General features: G+C 33.4%; 1 protein-coding gene across 8 annotated transcripts in view; it reads right to left on the reverse strand.

Moving 5' to 3' along the window:
* Positions 1-20,273, reverse strand: part of dpr12 (defective proboscis extension response 12) — a 337,047-nt gene that overhangs the window by 64,510 nt on the left and 252,264 nt on the right. Inside the window, exon 1 of one of the 8 annotated variants that reach the window (XM_069038676.1) lies at positions 5,930-5,948. The exons of 4 other annotated variants lie outside the window; for them this stretch is intronic. Coding sequence is in view for 1 of the 4 variants with exons in the window: in XM_069038669.1 (XP_068894770.1) it covers positions 5,190-5,252 (63 nt within the window). In the remaining 3 variants the exon portion in view is untranslated. Of the gene's footprint in view, positions 1-3,020; positions 3,109-5,189; positions 5,348-5,929; positions 5,949-20,273 lie in introns of those variants that run through there. 3 more of the 8 variants (XM_069038669.1, XM_069038673.1, XM_069038674.1) reach the window with 3 other exon arrangements.

Consider the following 20,273-nt stretch of genomic DNA (forward strand, 5'->3'; position numbering starts at 1 on the left):
TCATCATCACAATTACAGCAGGTCCAGATTTTCAGAAAAAATAAAATAGATTATAAAAAAATAAAAAATAAATCAATTTAGACAGGATTCGGGTCTATTCAGATGTCAAATGTCAAATGTTTGTATTTTTCGGTTCTACATAAAAAATTTTTAAAAGAAATGTAAGTACTTAAATTAATATATTGTTTTGTCTAAAACAATTTTTGTTTGAATTTCATTTTTTTCCTAGATGGTCTTAAAAATGTTGTATTCAAGGACCACGCTTGTATGTACAATATTTTCGTTATTATTTTTTCTTTGAATGTCGCGTAATAAAGATAGGACTCGTTCGAAATGATCTGTCGGCGGACCCTACAGATCAAGTTAAATTTGAAACATTCCGGATTTTTCTAATAAAGCCATTTCCTCCGAGGTCGCTATCGCACAGGGTAGATAAATGAACGCCGAAACAAATTAAAAAGGAGGCGAGAGCCATCCGAATTAGGAAGCAACCGTCATCAGCACTTAACAGTCTATCTTTTTTTGGAGTCGCGGTCGATTTGGACGCGGTTCAAGTAAACCTCCGCCGAGGAGTTGGCACCTAGTTCGGCACGGCCAGATAATATACGTATCCTCAGTGTATAATTGGCCCAGAAGGGCGTTGCCGCGCGATCGTGTTCGATTCCCGTCTTCCGACAGTCGGATATCCTGGGAGTTCATTGTGTTCCTCCCATCCCCCGTTCTAGGTTTCTCTTCGCGCTAATTTCCTCGGCCATTATGCAAATCTCCTTGCAGATAGCTACTTATAACGAGTTAATTGGGGCAGCCTCGATCAAAACAAAAAGAACCAACCGACCCTCTATGAATATTTTGATGTCTCCACGCGAAAGTACTTTATCCGGGGAATATTTTTTCAGGTTAAATGCTTGGTATTGGGCTCACGCAACTCTATAGCCTAGCGGAATGTCAAAGTATTCAGAGTTTCATTGAAACGATCTATAATCTCAATGTCAGATTATCGGGTTGTGCTCGGGAAAAATTCACGTATGTAATTACCGTTGGAATTGAATTACTTTTAAACATATGAATGGAACATGCAATGTTTGTATTACAGATTAATTATACCCTGTCTCAGAAATTTCAAATAATCTCAGATCTTGGAAGTTTGTTGTAAAAACGTTGGAAAGAACCTTCGAATTTGAAATGGGGGCCCAGTCAGGCGACACAGACATGTTATTCCTCCCACATAGACAACACGCAGAGCAAGTTTCATTTTTTAGTAATGCGGAAATACGGATTAGTACATAAACTAGGCAAAAATGAATAGGGAATTCCACAATTTTTCTTGGAAAGAAAAATAATTGCCCCTATCCTCCCACGTATTCTTAAACACAAGATACATTTTAAATGTTACAAGTACTTGAAACATTACATTTAATGTGTAGATTAATATATTTGTAACACATTTTCATTACAAATTTTAAAGGGTATTTATAAAAAATTCAAAAGAGGAAAAATTCACTATTAATTTTTGCTTAGTTTATTTGCAAGTAAAATTTCAGGACAATTTAAATGTTCGATCATAAACTGCTATTTACTCCTTTATTTAATGGAATTGTGTACCTTAATTAGAAGATTCAAATATTTTTAATGAATAGATGCTTATTATACAGTGTGGAACAAAATAATTGTCATCTAGTTACCTTTGCATTACCCTTGTAAAAATACGAAATGCCGCTCCACAAAGAAAAGACGGCCTAACCTCAAAATATACAGGGTGTCTCAGCTAAGGCTTTCGAGTCTAATATCTCGGTTATTTGCCAACGGATTTTTATGAAATTTAAAATGCAGATATTTTAGACCGTGAAAGTTCAATTAGTAATAATAAAATTACCTCAAGTTAAAAAATGTAATTTTAACACATGTTTCCTTTATCGAAAATTATGCGCGATTATTATTAGATTGTTAAACATTAAAAAATAGGGGTCTACCCAAACAATTAAGTAAATCACTTGTCTGATTCAACGAAAAGATTAGATTTTGTGGTTAAAAATTTAATGTAAGATTTGAAGGTACTTGAGCAGTTACTTTTTGAAACAATTGATGATTAATTGCCAAGCAACATTTTGTATACCCTTTAAAGTCTGTCAAAATTGGGCGCGCTTTATTAGAAACGTTGAATTGTGAAAATTTATTGAAAATACTCTAAAAATAGACTACAGCGGCAGAAATTTCAATATTGTTGAAAAAGGAAAAAAAAATGCCTATGGAGAGTATCGTAAGAACTTCAATGACACAGGTCGTTTTCTCGTGGAACACTGTCCAAATGTAGGCTTTACAAAATGTAAGGTTAAGAGTGTCGTTAATTTATTTGAAGACACAGGAAGCGTACTATTCCGGACACGGAATCTTGGCCACAATTGACATTTAACTGACAAATATGTGTGAACTGGTCTTTATTGAATATAACCCAACTTTTGACTCGATAATGCCATTTCCCTGCTTTTTTGATGTCATAAGAAAAACTTCAAAGTGATTTTTAATAACTGTCATTTATTAATGACACTAAAGATTGGTTTACATATTTTTTTTAGAAATGTCTAAAAAATGTTGGCCAAGATTCCGTGTCCGGAATAGTACGTGAACTAAATTACCTTGCTAAAATATCCCAACCGTGTTTTAGTCCTTTATGGAAGAATTAAAGTTGAGACACCCTGTATATCAAAATTCCAAATGTGATTTATTGCGAAGGGATGATATGAATGCAAAGTCGAGATTGAAATTGAAAAGGAGCTAACAAAAGCAAGTCACAGCTAGTGTTGAAAGTGGCAACCAACGTTGTGTCAATTGTCAATTCGATTGATGACATTTTTTGACAGAACTAATAGTTAGGCACTCAAAAAAAAAAGTAGAGCGGTGCAGGAATATTTACATGTGCACAAATTCCAAAGCAAACTAGATGACAGTCATTTTGTTCCACACTGTAGTTGTAGAATTAAAAAAATCTAACTCTACTAATTAAAAGTTACATATGTACTTACTTACAATAATAAATACAACACAGCAGTTTTAGATATCTGACACCAGTTTTAGTATAGAGGTTATCAACAAATGTTGTCGATTAAAACTGCAATAAACAGAAATTATTCTTGTTATTTAGCTTGTTTAGTTATTAAATTATAAGTCAAGGTTAAATTTTTCGATGTTTAATTTAAAAAAATAATTTTGAATAATCAATTTTTATACGGGTATCTATGTAGTTCTAATGTAATGCACAAATTTCAAAATGTGTATTTGTGATCAATACGATTTTTAGAAAGCGTTGAAAGAATTAGGAAAATGATATACAACGGCCGGCAATAAAAACTAGCCATCACTTTTCTGTTACCTACGTCAAAATCCAAATGTGTAATTAATGCTTTAATGACACTGACATTTAAACGATGGCTAACTTTTTTTGCCGGCCACCGTACTATTCCGGACACGGAATATTGGCCACAACTGACATTTCACTGACAAATATGTGTGAACTGGCCTTTATTGAATATAACCCAACTTGTGACTCGATAATGCCATTTCCTTGCTTTTTTGATGTCACACGAAAAACTTTAAAGTGACTTTTAATAATTGTCACTTAAATGACACTAAGGATTGGTTTACATCATTTTTTTTTAGAAATGTCTAAAAAATATTGGCCAAGATTCCGTGTCCGGAATAGTACATACCTATGTATGAAACGAACACTCAAATTTGCCATTTATCACATCAAATGAAGATATGATCAAGATGAAGATACAGGTGTCCCCAAAAAAAAAGACGAGTCCATAGCTCCCTTATTTATTGGAGGATTTTAATTATCTATACATCAAATTAAATGGTTGTTAATAGGCTATAAAACGGCTTAATAAATTCACGTACAGCTCCAAGGGCTTCAAGACTAAACTGTCAAAATATTTTTTTTCAAATGGGATTACATACTTTTTTTTAGTAATTCTGATAGAGATTTTAATTCTGAAAACAACAATGTATCACAAGTATAACTTCACATAAAAAAAAATTACACTCACTTTTGAAACAAATGACGAGCACCAAGCGAAAAGCTATCAAAATGCATTGCGTTACAATGTAATAACCAAATTAAGGTAGCTGGAAAAACAAATGACAAATAATAACATGTGGGATTGCGCAGATATGCCGCCAATGTTTAGCGCAAAATGGAACATAGACGATAGTAGTGTTTTTTTACATTTTTTTGGTGAAATTTTTGGTATTTAAGTGTATACTTGTGATACATTGTTGTTTTAAGAATAAAAATCTCTATCAGAATTACTAAAAAAAATATGTAATCCCATTTGAAAAAAAATATTTTGACAGTTTACCCTTGAAGCCTATGGGGCTATACTTGAATTTATTAGGCCATTTTGTAGTCTATTAACAACTATTTAATTTGGTGTACAGATAATTAAAATCTTCCGATTAATAACGGAGTTATGGACTCGTCTTCTTTTTTGGGGACACTCTGTATGATCAAGATGAAGTTATGTATCTGAAGAGTTTGTCATCTAAAAAGACAACGTATGTTTGGAAAAGAAAGGGAAAACTATAGTCTGGTTGACCACGAATTTATTTGATCAGTCGTTATAATATACCACTACTATTTGCTTATGCTAATTCTATTGACAACATTATACCGTGCGATCAACAATTATTTAGATCAAAGAAGGCTTTGACGTTTTGACCTGGAATACATGGAAGTATTTCTGGTTGCATAAACCTGTTCCAATTTAAAAATTGGAAATTTGGAAATTTTTGCCGAAACCGGGCCTAACAGGCAACAGCGCTGTATGTCCATTCTTCGTCATTGAAAACACCATTACGAAAGTAAGATGAATCTTTTATGTTCTGAAGTAAAAACCATTTTTGCATTAACATTTGATTAATAGTGACAGTTGTTTGACGTTTATTCGCTGAGTTAGCAAAGATCCGAAAAATCAGACGCTGTCAAAGTCATAGCCGCTCCTTATCTAAGTAATTGTTGATCGCACCATACTTTGGTACTAAAGAATCAATTTATGACATATTTTTTTTAAGTTCAGCTGAGTATTCAGATGCTAATGAGTCTTTTTTCTTCAGCTTTAGATATTGTGTATGGCTAAATACATCTAGGATACTGTGCTAATTTCTCGGTAGGAAATTGTACACATACTTACATAAATAGCTACAATGCATCGGTGCGCATGGATATTTCTTTTCAAAAATACTCTTCGTATCATTGTACGTAATTCGCATGGTAAATGATATCTGAACGGATGGTTATTGGTTATCGCACCGTAACATATTGGAACATATCGAACTGTTGGACGACAACACAGCAAACACAGCTGTGAACTGACAACCTGTAAAGGTGAAACCGTGGATGCGTCATATTTTATTTACTTGTCTGTGTTGGGATTGGGAATAAAAAGAGTGGAGTGTGCTCGAAACGGACGAAACACGTCGTCGGGTGCTTCAGAGGACGAGTTTATTTGGAAGACAGGAGCAAGGCAACCATTAATATGTATAGTTTTTCAAGTGATCCTTTTCCTTTAGTGTCCGCCTCGATAGTGCGCCACGCGGTCAACTTAGTCCTGGGAGCGGTGTTGGTCTATAAATCCGGCCATTTCAAGGGGCAAGCGAGCGACAAATCAGGCTAACACTGTTGTTAAATGAAACTGGCAGGGTTTTACAGCGCCTTTATGACGTCCGGTTCTCTAATTGCCCCCGGTCCACATTCTGACTTCGTCGAAGGACCCCGGAGCGGCCAAGTGTTTTGTTTATTTCAGATTAGGATTTTACACATGCACGCATTAAATTTCGCATAGCGATAGCGCCACTGAACTCTTTTATTTTGCAAGCAGGATGGAGTACAGCGAGGGTTATATTTTATAGAGGAAGCACGACTACTGCTCACCGAATTGGTGTTTGTGATGTCGGACGGTCCCTCTCATAATACATGAGGATGAAGGACGATTTGGATGGCCATAATCCTGTGATCTACGTTTGCAGGTTGCGCCAGGATATTGCGGGGCATTATCCGTGCATATTGCCCGGGTAAGTGCACCTACTCGTATACGGCTTCATGCCAGGATTATAGAAACGGTCTGATGAAGTCTTGTGTTTAGCCCTGACAGGTATTGTATCGCATTACTTTCCATCTCACGTTGTTCACTTCCTAATTAGCACGTGGGGTAACGATCACAAAAACTAGCTGTATCGTCCTCCGAACATGGCGTCCTAATCATGAAATGGCGCAAGAATATTAGCTTCTTGTGTCTGTTTTAAATGGAAGCGCCGCAAATTCATTTAGGGACAACGAACAAAAAGTCCTTAGCGGAAGGTGTGACATCGAATATGTTAATTTTTCTTCATACGTTTGCTTAACGAAAATACACTGTTTCAGTGATTTCTAAAACTGTAAAACACAAGCATTATTCATTTTATTAATTAGTTGTAATTATCACAAAATATGTAGAATCAATTTTTAAATTATAGTGGGATGGATCAATTAATAGAATAGAATAGAACAACTGTTATATTGCTATCTCTTTTCAACATAATGTAAAACAAGCTATTGAACTCTTGTACGTATTGTATTAAGCCCGTCCCACTATGCATCTCGCTTTGGCATGTGCGATTAGAACAAGACGCGAGTTGTACGTTTATTACATTAGCGACTTCAAATTTTTAGGTTAGGTTTTAACCACATTTTGTTTAATTTTGCTTGAAATTTTCATGATGCCAACGAAAATCTACACAGCAAGTGGATAGATTCATTTGCAGAAGCAGAATTTGTAATTGCAAAAATTATATTGGAATTGTGTAGAATTCTGGAAAGAACTCTTTTTGAAAAAACAAAATGAAAACGGAGGAATGAATCTGCAGAAAAGCCAAGAAAGCACGAAAGAACACGACTCAAAATCTGAAAAATTGAAATTTGTAACGAATGACATTTGTGTCAAGTTGCCAACATAAATTTTCAAATATTATTACTATAAATAAAGGCATAATTTTACTTTATTCTAAAAGTGTGTTTACACTGTCTGATTTTCTATTTGATTTTGAATTCGATTTATATACGTTATAGTTTTCCGCCTTTATACTATTTGATTTCGCATTTGACAGGCCCAGTTCTAGTTTGCATTTGATTTTGAATTCGATATTTCTCGAATGCTCCAGAATAGAACAGCACCTATTCGGTGTGATTTTTCTTGTGATTGAGCATGCGCAATGCAATTTGGTGTAATTAAGTTGAGGTTATGTTCATATGTCGCATCCGTACACACACTGCGTTTATTGCTTCATTGCTTGTGTACTCGCCTAGTCGGTTTGTTTAAACATAATTATTCCAATGGATTCTCAAGAATCGTGTGTTAAAAACAATAAAAGAATGAAGAATTTAAGAAGAATTTAATGATTATAATAACAGCGAATGACATTAACTCGAATGAAAACTCACAAATTAAATCAGATAGTCTGAATATGAAAATAGAATGCATTCGAGACTTTTTGAATATTTTTTCAATTATATTTGTCAAATAGAAACTCCAATTGAAAATCAGATAGTGTAAACACACTTTAAAGCATAATTTTATTCTCAAATATTATAGCTGGTTAAGACTATGAGATTGTAAAACATAACGTTTTAATTTAATTTTAATTTTAATGAGAATTAGTTAGTCGTAATTCTGTTATTCGTGCTATTATTCACGTTAATGTTGAATAAATACTGGGATAAAGTTAGCAAGTGAGGCTTTGTAGTTCCACAAAAATATCGGAAAAGTTTTCGTTTCATGAATTTTTAAACTGATACGCTGTTGGATAATTTAGCACAGAAAAATAATAAATAAAAACTTTTTAGCTGCTTTTGTTTCAAGAATTCTGCTGAACAAACAGAATTTATAGATAAATCAAACTAAATTGCTAACATTACAACACCACTTTACTCACATTTAAATTTTAAATGATTTCGGTAATAAAAAATCCTTTAACTGCAATTATTAACGCATGAATATACAGTGGCAGTGTAAAGTAAGGAGTAAAATTCCTTGAATTTATGTCGGTGATTTTTGACAAAAATAATTTTTTATTTCTAAATTAACAGGACAAAATTTTATAGAATAATCCTCGCAAGATATTTGACAAACTACTTCTTACATTTCGAGTTTTACTGAAATTTAAAATGAGATATTTTTCAAAGAATTTATTCCTGGATTAAAAATTAGTAATACCTATCAGCAATCAACGTAATAGTTATTTATGTGGCGCGCTTGGTAAATTAATCTTTACGGGCGAGCTGGAAGGTTTGTGCAACGAGCGGCGAAGGAGCGAGTCTCCATAATCCAGTGAGCCCAGTAAATATTAATTGCTAAGCGAGATTCATACAAACTTTTATTTCTACCTTCAGCGTTTAAAGATCGTTTTTAAATGTTATAAAAAGATGATTGTTATTGTTATTGTAACGAAAGGCCGTAGGGTAATTTATACCTACGTCGTCATGGTGTTTGTGATAAGCAACAAAAATACTTTCAGAAGTTTTGTGAAAATTGTTGCAAAAACAAAGAATGGCTTTAATGCCCGATGAAGACTATGAAGGCGATTTTTTTGAAGTGAAAGAAAATATCCAAGGAATTGCCAACGCTACAAATGTTTGGATTTAATCCAAAAGCGGTATGAAAATGACTTTCGAAAACGGATCAAAATGCATTAGGTATTAATGTATGTAATTGCAAAAATTGATAGTTAAATTTGTTTGTGTTTATGATAAACTTTTTCAAAAAAGTTTTAATTAGTTTTGATTCATTATTTTTTGATGAGCATAATAAAATTTTACAGGTCTCTTCTACGTAACTATTCATTTACTTAGTTACCGCAAATGCGTGGAAAGTGTCACTTACCTACTTAGAAGGTGGAAATAAAATATAATAGTTGGCACTAAGTGCTTTTATTTATAGTACTCATTGAGAAGTGTAATAATGAATAATATTTTAACAAGCATAGAATGAAGTTCATTTTCGCACGAGTGCAAATTTTGCGAGTTGCATACATACTATACTTTTTCTATGACGTACTATTGGGAACAAAAAAAGTGGGACATCAACATCACTGTCTTGACTTTTAATGTGAACTGACTCTTATCTGTTTCTAACCCTACTTTGAATTGATTGACGTTGTCATTAAGTATTCTAGGTTGTAGGAATGAGTGTAAGTAAGCACGTAAATATTTATTTAATGCAAAGTTCCAATCAAAATCTACCTTTATCAAAAGAAGAGGACATTTGGAAAAGGAAAATAGGAGTATAAAAAAAAATTTAAACTGTCAGTTAGAATAGTGTCAAATTTCTATGACAATAATCAAAGGTAAAATGACAATAAAGCTTGAACTACATGGAATTTTTGAAAACTGACAGAAATTTGATGTCACACTTTTTATGCTCGCAATAGTACACATTCATATTCATTAATAATAATTCATTGCTACTTTTCAATTAAAAAGAATCGTATGGACTCGGGAATGATGTCATTTCAAAACAATTATGACAGATGGCACTGTATCATAGGAACTTGATTACCTACTCGATGCCGTTACATATTTTTTCCCCACTAGTCGCTATGTCCACTCCCACGGTTGTCCAAAACTACATTCTTAAATAGCACATTTGACATTAGGCGCAGAAAAATTGCATTTCCCCCTCTTTGTTTTCAAAAATACATTTAATTGAACTAGAAACTCATCGAAAATCTGTTGCTTAGATCAATTGATCTAAATTATGTCCCCATTGACCTTTTTGAATTTATTTTAAACTCTGCTCCCCTCGTGTTGGCGCTACTCTGTCGCGATATTCCCGTACTGGGTCATGCATAGGATACTGTTTAATGTTCTTTAAGAGTTCTGTGAAGCGAGTGAAGCGGAAGCCAGTTCTCTGATATCGATGGAAGTTAAACCGAAAATTTCTGGTAGCAACCTATTTGCCAGAGCTAGGATTCACGTGTAACGTCGGCAAAGGACAGGTAGAGAAGAGGTTAACCAAGCTGGTGGAGTAGACCGAATTTCTCCCCCGACCACATCCCTTTCCGGTCACGAAGCGTAACCTTCTGCATTGGACAACGAGGGACGCTTGGTTTTTTATTGTTCCACGTACATAATTCGGCCGTCTCTTTTAAAGTATCCGATCATCGTGCCAAAAACGGGAGATTTATACACGACAAAAAATTAAAAGTGAAATGATAGAAGATAAAATAGGAATATGCTGTGAAAATGAAACATCGCGTCGGCAGATGTGCTTTATTAGGTTCGCTGGAAATTTTACTGTCACACAGTTTAAACAGGAAACGTAAACTGTCATAAATTCGTGAGTGGATGATAATCTTTAGGAGGATGTAAAATGCAATAAAACCCTCCTCTCGATCCTAAATCAAACAACGTTTTAATTTTAATTTGTTTTGTGTTTCGCAACGAAATAAAACATTCGTTTACGAGGAATTCAGATTATCCGAAGCCACATTCAAGCTTAAGAGCGTTTTAAGTTGGGACGAATTATTAACACTGCTTTGGTTGAAATAAAGCCGTGCTAAATTAGATTATCATTGTTGTGGTATTGATGAAACAAACTCGCCCTTGCCCTGAAAAATATAATTATAGCCGACGGGGTTGCCCTCCTAATGAGGTTGCGGGTGGCGCGCGCGATCTGCATAGCCAATTCAATTTTTGTCTTCATCAAAATTCGTCCATGATGTAAAAAGTTGACGTGGCACGAATTCTGATGGAAACGGTCATGTCAACTAAATGATCTGGATTTATGCATCCCTAGTTCACATTACTGGACGACTGCCATAATAAATTTCTTCTTCTGGAACGTAGAAAATTCTTCCTGCTGTATTTTCAGTATTTCACATATCTCTAGTGGTCTATATTGAGCAATCGCGAAATGAGGGGATGGTGTTTATGGAGGTGTTTCCTTTATAATGTACTTTTTCCAATTTTTATCGATCACTACGGAGGCAGTATTACTTGAATGATATGTCTTCGTATTGAAGAGAATTGCCCTCATAGTACTCAAGTTGTGTATAATGACTTCATATCGTACGTTTTATTCGACTCGATATTTACTGACAAAAATGAAAATATATCCCTCTTTAGTACATTGTAAAAGAGCGCACGAGTGGCGATATTGCTTCCGTAACAAGCATTGCTTTTCAATAAATCCTCGTTTAAAATCGTTGCTGTTTGCTTAAACTAAGGTATGTAATACGTAGTACTGATGAATTTATTTAATCTGACTATGAATTAGATTCTAAAGTACATATCTATTAATACATATTGAGAAATATATTTTTTCTAATTCAGTTACGAAAAGTAACCATTGTGATATGTCATTTTAGTTGTCAAACGTGCTTCATTTAATAACTAGTCAAAAAAGTGACATTATATTATCATCAGTAGTGTTAAAAAGTGACATTATATTATCATTAGTGTTAAAAAGTGACATTAGTATTATTATCCCGGAAAATTATTGAAATAGCAGATTTAACAGATTTAACAGATTAAACAGGATTTTAATTAGAATGTGTGCTTTTCGTAAATAAATTAGAAAAAATCTTGTATGAAATACGTAGCAAAATGGCAATTTTTTTGCACACGACATGTTGGACCACTCGTTGACACTCGTGGTCCAATTGTCATGTCTAGTGCAAAAAAGACGCTTATTTTGTAACTCGTTGCATAAATAGCTATTTAAGATGTAAGACTTACTTAAAGTTGTACATATATTTTTTTGGATTCTTTTTTAATAACGGGTTTTCAGAAGTAAACCATTCATATCTGCCTATTTTCATTCCCGTTTTTTATTCGTGACAGACAAAAAAGCGAACCAATCCGTAATTATTGCCAATGAAACATCAAGGAATATGACACAAGTCACATGTTATCATATCGCTCATGGGCCACAATGGAGGGACAACTCGTTTTGAGTTAAATGCGTTTAAAGTTCCCTCTATATTAAAATCATAGCAGGAAGCAGCAACTTTTTTTATTATTTGGTGATGTAATATTAAAGATTGCCAATGTGATGGAAAAAAGACTAGTTTACCACGTTAGAACTGGTAGCAACTCCAAAATAGCCTTTTTTAAGTTGTGCCACTATTCCAACCCATGTTCGTTTGTGAATAAAACAGTAGATTATGTTATTAGAGGCAAAAATGAAGTTTTATGTGCTGAGGCTATAGTTTGGTTGCCGAATGAAGTGAGCCCAGTTGCTGACCTTAACTTCGTCTCGGTCTTCAATCCCTGGGCTTAGCACAAAAAGACTCACTTTTACTCTTAATAATATAATCTACTAATTAATTTAATTTGATGTATTTGTGGTGATCAACGCTTTGTTGTAAGTACTATTGTTCATTTACTCAAGAGGGTTGGCCATTAGCATAAAATTAATGGCACTAAATCAGTAACAAATTTAATGATTGGCAAAATAACAGCAAAGGGTCGGAAGGTTTAGGATGTTAAAATGTACAACAGGTCCTCGATATTTGCGAATTGTGTTTGCAAATTAAATATCTCACCATCATTGAGGCCAGAATATCGTGTAATTCGATAATGAAATTTGTTGATTTATTTGGAATATTGTGGTCGCTTAAAGTATTAAATTACATATTTGAAATCAGGTTTAGTTGAATAATGAAACTATTTTTGACCCGACTTCATCAAGTTAATCAGTGTGGGTAGCAGATATTAAAACAAAATTTCGTGCGACAAACTCATTGAAATATTTATTTAATTCAAGTTCGAAGCGAATCATTTCTGGTAGGTAGAATTGGGGGTTTTCCTGTTAATGCTCGTGATATAGTGATGAGTGATGAGAAGGGACAGAATGGTCTACACGGGAGTTATCCTGATGTGAAAGGCTAATCTCACAGAGCTCATTGTTGATGGAATTATGTACAGTGTAAGTAATTTTCAATGCGACAACGTAATGAAAGATGGTAGATATTCATTCCGAAATGAATGTATAATGCGATTGGTTAGACTAGAACCTATTTTTAATAAAGAACGAGCGGCAGTAATTAAATTAATTTCCAGAAAAGGGTTATCAAGAAAGCGTAAACCCTAATGAACAAAGCGTATTTAATTGAAAATTTCCATATCTGCAACCAGTATTTTGGTTACCAACTTATTAATATTGAGTTAGGGGTTTGGGAACAAGAGCGTTTTTGCTCGGCTTATAGCTCGCATATCATGTAATTTACAGTGGATATAAATCTTGCATAAACATACGCCATTTATTCTAATGTAAATATAGTAACGTGTAATTTTTTGCGCGTTTACAAAATGTAAAGGTACAGATAGCATCTGGCTCACTTCGGGGTAGTTAAGCGTCGTTACTCTTCCACGTGAAATAGAACATCTTCTAATATTCCTTTTTTAGGACACACGTGGCATTTTCCTGCCATATATTATTAAGCCCCGAACTCATATATGTCAAACAGTTCTGGATTTAAGGTCAGAAGAGATATTGGTTACTACTGGAGACAATTTTTGTGAAGCCTTTAAAATGTTCATAACATCTCATCTAGTCTTTGAAATGTAAAGGAAATGTGTCATCTTTGGAACGATAACAAAAAGTCTCGATAAGCAAAGTTATAGCAATATCCAAATTGTGGAACGTTTTTTAATAAAAAAAAACAAAATTTTGTGGTGAGTATTAATCATTTACGTTAATAATAAATCTGAAGTAATATTCATGTTAATATTCAGCTGTGAAATAAAGATCATTAATTGAATATGAATGAATAAGGGGCTTAGGAATAAACTCATATTTCATTGTTTTCAGAGTCAGGGAGTGAAAGTGAAAATTTTAATTAACAGTAGACAAAGTTTGTTATGATCATCAAGTAAATATAGTATACAGCATAATTAAAACATATAAAGCGCGTATATTTCCCCAAGTTCTCTTTGCAGAAAGATTCTGTTTTACAACATATAAAGCTTTACTAATTTATATTGTAACACATTTATATTATGTTTTCAAAGTCTTAAAACCAAACTAAGTTTTGAAAAGTTTGTGCGTTAAAAAATATTCATATTTTTTATTATCCAAACAACGCCCACTAAATTTCCGCAATAAACTGCAATGTGAAATATTAAAGTGATGAGAATAATAATTGCTATAATAGAAATAACATTGCCATTAATACATATTTAGTAATTATTTCTGATTTAGGTCTGTGTTGCAGCGAGTGATCAAAAAGAAAACAAATCAAGAGTGTTACCACCTTATCTTCTGTTTATTCGAAATTCAAAATCGAGAAGTTGTTTTCTGGGTTAATAACAACACATCGTTGACGTCTCTTTGACATTTCCACGAAAAATCTGCTTACCAGTGGCGTCTTGTTTATTTTATAAATTTTCGCTATTATCAGATAAAAATAATAAAATTCACAATTATAATTCTAACGTCTAAAAGTCATGAGATATGATTTGTTATAAAGTACCGTTTAAGACCACAAATTGTCTACACCCATGCATTGAACACTTATTTCTATTTGAGTTATTTGTATAGAATTCCGCTACGACATGACCGATAATTTGCAACGCCTGCTCTGATTTGTTTTCTTTTTGATCACATTGTTTGCTGCTGTGAAAACAAATAACGTGTCTTCAAAAAGTTTTGTGGTAAAGTGGCCTGTTCTTGCTTTTGTTTCCGTATGGTGTGGCTTTATTAGTTGTCACATTATGGATGTTAAACGTCATTTATTCAGGGAACAAGCAGTGATCTCGATTATTTCTTTTGTAAAAAGAAGAAAAGCACTATTCAGAGGGAGTTTTTCTGGTTTTCTTAGGTTAGGCACGATGGTTTTTATTTGGAACAAATGTTGAAACATTAAAATGACATTAAAATTGAGTTATGTATCCGAAAGAAATGTCAAAGCATACCAATTAAAAAGACGACCTGCGTTTGTTATAAAAGAACAATCCATGGCCTTGAGACATGTAAACAACAACTGGATTAGTTAAGGAAAAATCTTGTTACTTTTTAGTTATGAAAATAACTTGATTTTATTTATTTCTTTATTTTTAACATCTGTACTTGAGTCTTGAGTATTAGTTTTCTTATAAACATAATACCAACTTCCTTCATATAAGACATACAAGGTGATTCACGAGTAATAATGAGTCTAACAAACTGTGTGATGCAACCAACAATACCGGGTGATTTTAAATGATTGTGACTTTTTTTCATAGGTTGGTAATAGTATTGTTGGTTATTCTGCTTTTTAATGTGATAGTTGACATAAACATAGGCATCCTCGCCTATTTGACACAATTTATTAATACATAAAATGTCAAAATGACGTACGAACGCCAATGTGTTGATTAAGGTATCAAGTTTGCCAAAATAATTTATGAAAAATGTTCCCAACTTAAGAAAAAAAGTCACAATCATTTAAAATCACCCGGTACATGCCATCATAGTTTTTTAGTTTGTGTTTTTATTTATTATTCCACATAACGATTTTGATTAAATTTGATAAATGTAATGTCGGGCGTATTGTCTATGTTGTATAAAATTTAAATATACAGGGTTATTCACCGTAGAGTTCCAGCGAAAATTTAATGTTATGCAGCACAAAATACCAAACGCTCAGATTGCTAGAGTCTATGTTTAAAGTTTTAGTTCTCTATGTAAGGTTATAAGAAGAATCATTTTATAGTCTGACATAATAAAAAAATTCGTACATTTTACACGATTTTATCATGTATTCCAACGATGAAAAAACAGACATGATTCTCATTTTTGTGTCTTTAAGATATCCAAATAGGCCAATTTTTTACGATTTTGTCTAACGTTGATTTCATTCGATGCGCGGTGATCAAGAAGGACTGTTTAAGTTGGTAATGCTGAATTTTATTTTTAAATGGTACAACTGGAGTAACTTCCGGTTGTTGACGGTTTCACACTGACAGCCGCATCAGTGGCAAGTCAAATTTGACATTTCAAATTAAATTGGTAGGTATCTAGCAATCTGAGCTTTTAGTATGTTGTGTTACATAACATTAAATTTTCGCGGGGACTCTACGGTGAATAACCCTGTAGGTATATTTTTTAAATCCACATAATAGGTGCAAATTTCGTTACTCATTAATTCATTATTATTAGTGAATGACCCTGTATTTTTTTTTGTGTCATATGGTGTGATTAAGGACAATTGTAGCCGAGTCTGCCGTGGAAATGTTGGGATTTAACTGCACCGATAACTGTCAAAGAAAAGAAAACACAAAAGGAAAAATGAAAGAGATGATAATGTTAAATGTTACGAGTATTAAAAATAAACAACTTTTCAAAGCAAAATATAGTAATGTGTATTGGACAAACGATAGAAAACACGAATGGGAGAAAGTCAGGTTAGGTGTGCAGCGGTGTTTCAAGTTACAACAAAATGCCTTCTGATCATGGCTTCTGATGAATAATAAATTTCTAGTAATTTATAAAATTCATTGTATTAAAATCTCCAAATGATGTAACTTTAGATACCACATCAACAACGCAGGAAGACATACAGTTTCATCTCCAAGGCTGACTCTGTTATAAATTTTCTTGATCACACGACATGTAAGACTTCAAGACAGACTTCATTTATCTTTAGAGAACACTAAATATTTCAGCGACAAAAATGATATAAGTAGCGATACTTTTAGCTTCCGAAACTTTCGTTCGATACTGTGAAATCTTTGTGGAATCTCGTGTGGCTTTTGAAGTTTTCATGAAGTCAATATGCAATCCGCGAACTCTTCATAAAGATTTTACAAAATCCTTGAGGTCTTGATGAAATGTGAACTTTCTGCAGTTGCGATTGCCCCCGGAGGCAAGGTGCGGTTGAACCGGTGGGTTTTCGTTTGACACTGCACGAACACATGTCCAGGAATCGATGAGTCGGTCTGTGGGGTCGGAGGCGTCCGAATTAAATAATTTATCGTGCGAAGTAAGGGGCGAAATAAACAGTCGAGTGCAAGGAGACGCCTTCTCACTTCATTAATTTCCGTATTCCTGCGGGCGTCGTTTATCAACGGGACTCCTCCTTGACCTCAGCACATACGCACGTAGTGCCAGGATATGACAGGACGTTTTCTCTCGTCGTAATAAACGAGGTCATATCCTCTAATTAAGGACGACACAGTGTGGTAGGTTGTCTTACTGCTGACCATCAGCGATGATAAGCAGCATTTCGTCGCTGCGTGTCTATCTTATCAAGGGCGGGACGGAAGAAGGGATGATATGACCGAAACGGGATGGGGATCATTTATAACCCTGCTGATCCAGATTCAATTAAACGAGCTGCTTAATGGCTGTAATTCCATTCAACTGGATTATATCGAAAAAGTGAGCCCACTTCCCCTGTTTCGGCGACGTTTTATAATTATGGCACCATTGAAAAAATTATTTTGCACCAAGTGCGCTGCTCCCTTCTTTACGATTCGACTAGCAAATTTAATTGTTTTCTCTCAAATTCACCGATTGGAACGTAAAAATTTTATTAATATTCAAGTGTTGGGTTTTTATTATGCGCCCAGATTCGGTTCTATTCGAATAATTTTATCTTGTGACTGCTGGAGTAAATAAGATGTAATTTGAAGACCATTATTCTGTGAACTGGAGCGTCACTATATTGTAAAGATTCTCTGAAGTCTTGATTATGAAATACTAGACCTACACAGGTGCATTCGTTTGACGGCAACACATTTCATTTGAAAGTTTTTCTCCAAAAAGATTTCAATCGATAATGAGCAATGCGCGATCATTAAAACATATCATGTTATGAAGCTAAGAATAGTAATTTACGTTATAAGTCCGGTAGGTTACAAGTACTACCGGATGTATATCGTAATGTATTTTATTTCATACTGGAAGTCTCTTGTGCATGATAATTCTATTTCAAAAATTAAAAAATCACATTATTCTGTGAAAATAGCATCACCTTTTTCCTGTGGCTACGGCTGTTGCTATTGTTTTTTTAAATTGAATATTTTTTGACTTTTTCACTTTTCAAAGTCAGATTTGATGGAAAAAACTAAAACAGTCCGGTAGGTGTTGCTTAGTGACACTTTCCGGCTCTGATACTGTTATAACTCACCTACCGGACTCAAATTGATGATGCAATTGAACATCTACCGGACAGTATGAAATAAATAATATTAATTTGTGTTCTCTATATTTTTTAATTATTTTTCTTAGATTTTTACTTTATAGCGAAGATTAATGTAGAAAAGATGGAGTTTGTGGTAAAAATTTAAAACAGCTTTTATTTAGAGAAGTTGTAGCAACTCATAGTAACTTAACGAGGCTTATAAAAAGCTGTCAGAATCACAGCTTAGAAAGCTTCTGTCTGATGTTTGTTATCTGATACTCTAAGGGTAAAAGTAACTTCTTTTTTTGTGACAGGTTGGATGTTAATTAATCTAAAAGACAGTCATGTAAAAAGGCTGTAGAGGCTATAAGTTACCCTTAAGAATTTATATTGAATTATTATAAGAGTTTATCGCTTGATCAGTCGCGTTGCTGTTAAAGTTGTTTTTTAACATTCTTACAGACCAACTTAATAAAAGATATGGAGATAGAGATTTTTTATTTAGTTGTTTGATCTAGAACAACACATTACGTTTTTTGCCCTGAAGTGAATTTGATAAACTTTCTACAGATCGATGGATATTGGATGAGTATTTTCCTGTATGTTATCTGAAACATCTACAAAAAATATTCTTTCAATACAACCTTTAACTGTTTACAGTGGACTCTTTTGTACGTTATGGAATAGGCTTCTATAGATTTTCTACAATTGTCTCACACGTTCAATATTTATTGACCATAAATTTAACAATGCCGTATCAAAAGAAAACTTGTGTCATTATTATTTTAGCATTATTTCTAGACCGAAGCACTGTGCCTCTAATTAGCAATTCTTGTTCTTTGATATTACTCTTGAGAGATCTTTGAGCATGATGAAAAGGGATACATCCTTAAGATAATGAATATGAAGTGGGGTTTTCAATTGGATATTCGCGAATATTAAAATTCCAAATATAATTTTTTCCGATGGATGTACAGGTTTATGATAAAATAACGCACAAAATTCATAAAACGTACCTATTAATCTTTAAACAGTTTTTTAGAGTAAATTCTTGCTTTAAGGTATTGTTTAATTTATTCATTAGTTATTATTAAAATGAAGTTTATTTCGTTCTTTATTAATTTGCAAATTTTTTTAATGTATGTAACTTTATCAAATAATCTAATCGGAATCGTAACTTCCCATTTGGAAAATACAGGGTTATTATAAATGATTGTAGTAGGCGTAAAAACTGAATGTAAAATTTATGGTTGCCGCTCCATATAAAAAACATCAAAACGATGTGAATAAGTGAGTACCTACACACCGTTCACACACAGGAGTTAAATTGGGTGCAAAACAACTCAATATTTTTGGATTCAACCGTTAATTTAAAAAAAAATAAATAAAATCCTCATCACTTTTCACCTAAAAAATGACAGTGACAGCAATAAAAATTGACAGTTCATATGGGCATGGCCTGCTTCGACTACAACCACTTTTATAATACGTATGTACTCGTACATACGTGTCACGACAAACTCTAGCAGCAGCGATAGCATTCTGTCTAAATCCGGTCAATTCTTTGCCCTATTGTAAATGGCACAGTAAATAATAATTGTAGACCGAATTATGATCCCTTAAAATTGTTATTCGAGTAGCTTATATAAAAATGTTTTCAATAATTAAAATACTTAAATGAGGTTATAAAGAGGAAATTTTTGAAACCTTTTTCTCATAATTTTCTAGCATTAGTTAACCGCGCACCGTTTTGTTCCGCGCATTTTGGGACACTCTGTATATCAATTCATCATTAAATTGCCACCCCAAAAGACACAAAGAACCACATTAAATCTCGTAGAGAACATTGGTGATTAATTTATGTGGCTTAAGTAGTTGGAAATAACTTTGTAGGGGAAAATTTCAATTTTGCAGTTAACGAGATTTGATAGGTTCAGAAGAGTGAAAGACTGATAATTTAATGATTTGTTTTTTTCTTGTACAACGGTTCAAAATCTTGACGTTTAAGTAATTTTTTCATTTAATTTCATTTTCGTCAGTACAAATTAAAATTAATTCTAACAAAAGGACGACTTGGTCGAGTTTCCTTTATATCTATCATAATTATTATCATAGATTTGATCGTCATTCTGATG

This window comes from Tenebrio molitor, chromosome 2 (genome assembly GCF_963966145.1).
Source record: "Tenebrio molitor chromosome 2, icTenMoli1.1, whole genome shotgun sequence".
Taxonomy (NCBI): domain Eukaryota; kingdom Metazoa; phylum Arthropoda; class Insecta; order Coleoptera; family Tenebrionidae; genus Tenebrio; species Tenebrio molitor.